Consider the following 7,683-nt stretch of genomic DNA (forward strand, 5'->3'; position numbering starts at 1 on the left):
AGCTTTGCTATCGTTTTGAAGATAGATTTTCTTGATTGGGCATTTGCTTGTTTGTTGTAAACTTTTGAGTGTTTTCCAGAGCTGCTACGAAGTTTGTTCAGACAGCTTCTTGTTGTTTTTTCAATGTTTCTTTGGCACAGGAGAGCTTGGTGGTTTACAGTCTGCCATTTTGCTATCAGCACATGCACCAAAAGATTTTAATAAGATAAATCCATGTGTACATATTATTTTGCAACCTGTTTATTATTCATTGCTATATTCTACATATTTTTCCTGGTCAGTATTTTCTTTCCATTATTCCTCACGGGTACATAATAAAATAAATACTAAGTAGGCTTAGATTTTGGAACCAAATCGTCATATACCTGCTGTTGGGGAAGTTCTGGGCAAAGTGAGGAGGTACCAATGTGAGAGGCTTCCCACTTTGCTGGGGGAATGGTTATAGGTGAATACAGCAGGATACTGATACAAAAGGATCCAGATTCACCCTCTTTATATTATTGAATCCAAGAAACCTTCGCTTGTGTTGTAAGAGCCTGGGGGCGAGGGAGATACTGGTCACTCATGAGGAAATAGGGAATGGTGTGGACAAAAGGCAGCACTAGTGAATGATGAGCCTTGCACCATATCCTGAGTTTTCATTACCCATTCAGAGAAGTCACAGTAGCCAGAGCACACCAGAGAGATGAAGGACTCAGCTTCATCCATATCCGCAAGTCTTAAGGTGTGAGAAGGTAGATATTTCCATTCTCGTTTTGCCTTCACACTTTAAGAAACCAGAATCTGAGTTTTGTGGTGATTTGACCAGCTCTCCTGCTTTTAATTTTCCCTGCTGGGAAGATGGGATTCACATCCATGTACATACTTCTTCCTGCATTTGCAGTATTTCTTCAGGATACATTTCTAGAAATAGAATTTCAGTTCAGCAGTATATACACTTTGATTACGCTTGATACACCTTGTCAGGCAAGTTTGTTGGTCAGGAAGTTAAGTCTAAGTAAAAATCAAACATCTTACTCTCTTGTTAAATGTCATTTTGCTATGTTAGACCAGAAATATCTTTCCCCTACTGGACATTGAGAGTTGATCCCTTGGACATGGGTGGAGTGATCTTAGAGAAGAAAGAGAAACTCAACCATTACTTCTTGGTATGGGCAATTAAAAGAAGAGTATAGAATATGGTGAACCATATTCTTCCCATTACACTTGCCAAACATTTAGATGAAATCTTATCCGTGAAGGAAATCTGAGCATAAGGATGCCAAACTGCTGTTTGTTGAAGTTCTCTAAAGGAGGGGGGTGAAACACATGGGGATTGGGAGTATGCTTCATTCCTGAAAAGGCATTTGCCCGATGAAAACTGCAAGAACCATTGGTAACAAAACAAGGCAATATGAAACCACGCATTATAGTATAAATCTGCTTTATTTGGCAATACAAGTGAGCAAAGAGCAGAGGAGGCATCACAGGGATACAGACCCCTGTACATCACAGAACTAGTCACTTGTACTTTCATGATCACTGCAAGGGAGGAACACAACACCTGTGAGATGGGACATACTGGTCCAGTGGAAAGCTAGGGGGATCGCCCTGTTCTGGAGTAGGACCCAGACAGTGACCTTCCGATGGTGAGCAATGGAAGCTCAGATGCAGCAGGTGTTGGCAGAGAGGACATGAGGGCACTCAGCAACTTCAGTTCTAACTCAAGGAGTAAGAGAAGAAAGAAGCAGGAGAGAGGAAGCAACTGGAGGAAAGGGCAGTGAAGCTGGAGAGGGAGCCTGAGACGCTGTGGGGCCACAAGCCCATGGCAGACGTTCAATTCCTGTAGTTCTTCCTGCTGGAGGAGGAGGTGGTGGTGTATTTGACGGTGGAACTGCTGCCCCCAGAGGAGCAGAGGGCACCCCCTATGGCTCTGCCACTGCTGGAACTGAAGCCACTTCCAAGGCCGTGACCACTGCCGTAGGAGTAGCCACCGCATACGCCCAGGCCTACGCCGCCGCTGACACCGCCGGCACCGCCATAGCCACTGGACGTGCTGGACTGTACCACGGCTGGAGAGGCAAGGGGACAAGGCCATGACAAGACATGGTGAGCTCACTCTGCCACACAGAGTCCAGTCAGAAGAGCACAAGGGCAAGGGAGGGAGGCAAGTGAAGGTACTTACAGATGTTGACTTGTCCAACGCCTTCCCCACTCAGCCTAGAAGAGAGGAGACACAGCCATCGTGAGACCTCAGAGCCAGAGCTAGACCAACGTGGGAAGCTTCGGCGTGAGGAGAGCCCACGGGGAATGTGCCATCTACGTGCTTTTCTGGGAGTGGCATTATGGCCACGACTAGAGCGCCTTCCAGCGCCTTCTAGTGCTCACTAGCTGGACATCTTGGAGATGGACCCAGATGTTTGAGGAGGTTGTGTGAGTTACTCACCTGCACTCCTCGCCCTCCAGCAGCTTCCTGTAGGTGGCGATCTCCACGTCCAGAGACAGCTTGACATTCATGAGCTCTTGGTAGTCCTTCAGGAGCCGCGCCATGTCCTGCTTGGCCTTCTGCAGGGCGTCCTCCAGCCCGGCCAGCTTGTTCTTGGCGTCCTTGAGGGCCAGCTCTCCACGCTGCTCAGCATCGGCAATGGCGGATTGCAGGCTGGTGCACTAGAGGGGAAGGTGGGCAGATGAATCTGCAATCTGGACTCCTGAGGAGACGAACCATGGTTCTTCTTTCCCAGTGATGATGAGCTCTAGAGCCCAGATTCCAAGGAAAAGGAGGTTTGATTCTTTTTGTCCAGTCTTCTTCCATTCTGCAAACCTGAACTAGTCTAGGAGTTCCCTATGCACCTCTGTGTTCACCACCCTAATGAGGATGGAGGTGGTGACTGCTGGAAGATCCTACAGCAGATCCAAGACCAGGGGACATTGGAAGAAATGGACCCACTGGCTTCGTCTGAATGTTGACAGTTTGGGTAAGTTCACGTGGATGCACATTAACTCACACAAAACCACAGACACCCACAGTGAGGAGATGATCTCACTTTAAACTGTTGCAACCTTGCCTTCCTTCCACTTCACATTTTTGGAAAACCCTCATTTGTCCTGTGTCTTTTCTCAGCTTCTTTTTCACATCGAATCTGAGCATATTTGCAGCAATCTTCCTCACACTTTCTGGCCTGACCTTTTCTTTGCCAACTTGTGTCTTGCATTCCCAAATCAATCATTCCTCTTATGGAATCTCATTTCAGTGCCTCAAGACTGTATCTTTGTACCGCTGACCAGTCGGGATTGGTCCTGTCATGCGTTTGTTTCCTGCTCTTGGGTTGGGATCCATCTCTCTAACCTGTGGGAACTCACTAAGGGAGGAGGTACATATCCTCCCCTCCCTGTTGTTCTCTCAGTGCCCAGGAATTCCCTACATGGTGGTTGACGATCCCTGGTGGTCTAGGAAGGAAAGGATGCTTTTCTCCTCCATGGTCCCCACCATACCTGCTTCTTGACATGGTCGATCTCAGATCTCATCCTCTGGATCATGCGGTTGAGGTCAGCGATCTCCTGCTTGGTGTCGCGCAGGTCGTCTCCATGTCTGCACGCTGCCACCTGCAGCTCCTCGTACTGTAAACCAGAGGGAGAGAGGGTGGTGTCCATGGGCTTCACAGAACACTAATCAAGGTTTTCACAAATCGAAACCAATGGTTTCTCCACAAAGCGTTTTAAGAAAATTGGTGTGACAAGGTCATGGACACTGTACACCCATCACACACCATCCTTGGTAGGACCACTGACTGCCTGGTTCTCTTCAGGACCAGAACATCCTCTGTTCTGAGAACCAGCATCGGGGTGAAGCTAAAGCAAAGATCCCTCGGCCTTTATCTACAGTAGCTTTTGTCCTACATTTAGGTTCTTTGACTTACTAGACTTGGACATAAATACTGTAAAGATCTACTCTGTTGGTTCAGGGCACACGTGCTTTGAGAGGACCCCTGCTTCCTAGATGTAGATTTCCCAAGTGAAGTCTAGGGAGGCCTTGCAGGTCTTCAGGGAGGAGGCACAGGGATTCTTCATCAGCTTCCCCCTCACTGCTCACCTTGCACTTGTACCAGGACTCAGCCTCCTCCCGGCTCCTGAGAGCGATCTCCTCATATTGGGCCTTGACTTCAGCGATGATGCTGTCCAGGTCCAGGGTGCGGTTGTTGTCCATGGAGAGGACAACCGACGTGTCGGAGACGTGGCTTTGCATCTGAGTCAGTTCCTGCAGAACATGAGATCATAAGATCCTCTTTTCCCATGACGTTTACAGAGGTACCCAAGCCTAAGATTTTCCATCCTTTGCAAATCCCTTTAGAGTCAATAAACCAGAGTGTGGAAAGGTGCTTACTGCGTCATAGAGGGCTCTGAGGAAGTTGATCTCATCTATGAGAGCGTCTGCCTTGGCCTGTAGTTCCACCTTATTCATGTAAGCAACATCCACATCCTGGGGAAGAAGCCAACAGATGAGCTGAACCCTCCTTCCCAGTCTGCTCCTCCTTTAGTCTCCCTGGTTATTCTTTTCTCAGAGTCCTCTCCTTCAGCAAAGAAACATGAACCCCTGATCTTACTCATCTCACCTTCTTCAGATCCACAAATTCATTCTCTGCTGATGTGCGCTTGTTGATTTCATCTTCATATCTGGAATTAGAAAGGGTAAAACCTCATTGAGTCAGTGGTGAAGATGATACAGAAAAGGCAGCCTGTTGTGACCACCTAGAGGGTTGGGATAGGGAGGGTGGGAGAGAGGGTGATGCAAGAGGGAAGAGATATGGGAACATATGTATATGTATAACTGATTCACTTTGTTGTAAAGGAAAAACTAACACACTATTGTAAAACAGTTATACTCCAATAAAGATGTTTTTAAAAAAAAAAAGAAAAGAAAAGAAAAGGCAGCCTGGGATCCCAACTTCCCACAATGGATATATCCAAATGGAGCTTTCCTGCCAGTAAGCCTAAAAGATGAATTCTGTGGTCCCTAAATTGTTTACATCTTTACTCTCCCCATCCACCTGTATGGCCCTTTTGTTCTTCGGGGTTTGTGTTTAGGCAAGAATTGTGGTTTCATTTCCATGGACATGTTTTACTAAGAATCATGCCCTCATTTGGACCTGGTCCTCTAATAGACTTGAAGCATGGGCTTCAGGAAACTGAGCCCTTTTCTCTCCTGTAACTCACTTCTTCTTGAAGTCCTCTACCGTCTCCTGCATCCCCCTGAACTCCGAGTCCAGGCAGTTTCTCTCCGTGAGAAGGCTGTCCAGCTGTCTCCTGAGATTGTTGGTGTACTGCTCGAACAAAGGCTCCAGGTTCTGCCTCACGATCTTGGTGCCCTGCTCCTGCAGCAGCGCCCACTTGGTTTCCAGAACCTTGTTCTGCTGCTCCAGGAATCGGACCTGGAGGAAGACAAGATGGTTATTTGTCCAACAAAGGAAAGAAGGAAGGAAGGAAGGGAGGGAGGGAGGGAGGGAGGGAGGGAGGGAGGGAGGTGAGTTGACTGTCCCCAAGCAGATCTGATGGTCCCCATGGCGCTGGGCTACTCCAGAGCATGTACAGAAGCCCAGGCTGACAGTTCTGCCCCCCTGACTGTTTTCCTTCACACCACACAGACCTCAGTGGCCAAATCTCCCCAGCGAGCTACCAGATAGCCCCTCTTCTCAATTACGGAGCCTGTCAGTCAGTGACTTTCAACATTTCTTTTCTTCCTCTTGATAAGCACAATCACAAATGTACTTTAAAATAGTATTTCTCTCATATATTGCACAGTTATTTTATAGAGTGTATCTCAGTTAAAGGGATGTCAAATGTTTAGAATCTAACGGTAAAATTCCAACCCTGTTGATGATTGGATTTAATCTTCTTTCCCATCTAGTGCATGAGTCCCTCTAAAACAAGCTCCCTTAATGCTCATGATCTGGTTCTACAAGTTAAGTATTTCTATGCACATATACATGTTTCTGAGTCTTTTTTTTCCTGGCATTTCCTTTGGTTTTTTATGTTCTTTCCTTCCCCGCCGCCACCCCAACTAAGGCTCAAGTGCTGTTTCCACTTTAATTCCCTTTTTAATTTCTTAGACCCTTCAGAAGATCAAGCTAACTCATTCCATTCTCTCAGTTCCTTTCCTTTGCTTCAGGGTTATCAAGAGTGGAGAATGCTTCCCAAGCAGGAATGAAGACATTTAAGGGATGAGTAGTTGTAAATGATTTCCATCACCTTCTGCCTGTGGTCCACATGGAGCCTGTCCTGCATCCCAGTGGAGAGCTAGCCTGAGTCCCCTCCTCCCTCTCTGCCGAGGCTCCCCCTGGTAGGACATTGGTTGCGTCTCTCGACTGGGGACTCTGAAATCCCAGTGGAGGGCAGGTGCTCCCTGCTCACCTTGTCAATGAAGGAGGCGAACCTGTTGTTGAGGGTCTTGATCTGCTCCCGCTCCTCAGTCTTGACCCGCTGGATGGTGGGGTCGATTTGCAGGTCGAGGGGAGTCAGGAGACTCTGGTTGATGGTGACCTCTTGGATGCCTCCAGGGGGGCAGACGGGGAAGCCAGGGCCCCCATAGCCCCCAGCAAAGCAAGATCCACCACCGATCCCAAAGCCACCACCAGCTCCACAGCTGAAAATACCTCCACTCCCGGATCCACCTCCAAAGCCAAGGCCGCCTCCAGCTCTGCCGCCATATCCGCCACCGAGGGCACAGCTGCCCCCTCCAAGGGAGATCCTCTTGGAGCCCCCCACGCCATAGAGGCTGCGGCTGCCAAATTTAGCTCCTCCACCCACTCCAGCGAAGCCACCACTGCCCCTGGAGCGGGACACGGACACGCTACTGAAGCCAGAGCTGTTGGCCCCAGGGACTCTGGCTGAGCCAGCACTGAAGACACGGCGGCTGCTGCTTTGGCTTCTCACGGTGGATTTGGAAGTCATGGTTCCTGAAGTCGAAGAGGCTGAGGAGGGCGTGAGAGGTGGAGGGTAGAGGTGAGAGGAGCAGATCAGTGAGACGAGGTCCCCAGCAGTGGCTTATATATGGAGAAAATGGGCTGGGCTCAGTGCTGGAAGGTGAGCCTGCAGGTTGGGAAGGCTGAGCTTTACAAATAGTGAGATCACCCCCAGGCACTATGAAGGTATGAAGTATGAATGTTGCTTCTTTGGCATCCTTTACTCGTGGAGAAATTCTCCTGGCTTCTAGCCTTGACTTGATCACGACACAATAAGTCTGGATGTAAATTCACTGAAGTCATGAGTTAGTCATGTTCTCAAACAAAGGAGACAAGGAGTTGATCTGTGATAATTGTCCCCTCCTTCTGCTTACTCAGACACTGTTCTGTGTGCCCCTTTCCCACCAGTTTTTCTCTTCCACCAGCGCCACCCTTCTCATCAAATTGGACTGCCTCTGAGAGCTAATAGGCATTTGCCCTGTGGCCTGAGCAAGAAGTGGCTTGTGGTGTTTTTCTGCCATGTTTGAACATGTCCTTCTGGAGCTTCTGGCTGCTTTTCTGGTGGCCTGGCCTGGGAATGGGGGCTACTTTGGGGACATGACCCTCCTTTGAAAGGCAAGAGGGACAAAGGAGCTGAGTTTTTACAGGATAAGACCAACTCTATCCTGTGTGGAATTGGCAGTTTCATGACAGGATAAGAGATCACCCAAGCCCACCCTGCCCAGAGATCTGACTTCTTGTGATTTCT

The 7,683-nt window shown here is 48.5% G+C and overlaps 1 protein-coding gene across 1 annotated transcript; it reads right to left on the reverse strand.

Annotated features, from left to right (window-relative positions):
- Positions 1–1,668: 1,668 nt before the first annotated feature.
- Positions 1,669–6,954, reverse strand: LOC131767086 (keratin, type II cytoskeletal 6A). The gene is made up of 9 exons (XM_059082143.2): positions 6,385–6,954; positions 5,191–5,405; positions 4,590–4,650; positions 4,361–4,456; positions 4,070–4,234; positions 3,472–3,597; positions 2,426–2,646; positions 2,165–2,199; positions 1,669–2,051 (listed from the first exon to the last, which is right to left on the reverse strand). Exons 1-9 carry the CDS (start codon positions 6,922–6,924, stop codon positions 1,816–1,818), a joined length of 1,695 nt encoding a protein of 564 aa, XP_058938126.1. The 5' UTR covers positions 6,925–6,954; the 3' UTR covers positions 1,669–1,815.
- Between the last annotated feature and the right edge of the window lie 729 nt (positions 6,955–7,683).

This window comes from Kogia breviceps, chromosome 12, assembly GCF_026419965.1.
Source record: "Kogia breviceps isolate mKogBre1 chromosome 12, mKogBre1 haplotype 1, whole genome shotgun sequence".
Lineage (NCBI taxonomy): Eukaryota > Metazoa > Chordata > Mammalia > Artiodactyla > Physeteridae > Kogia > Kogia breviceps.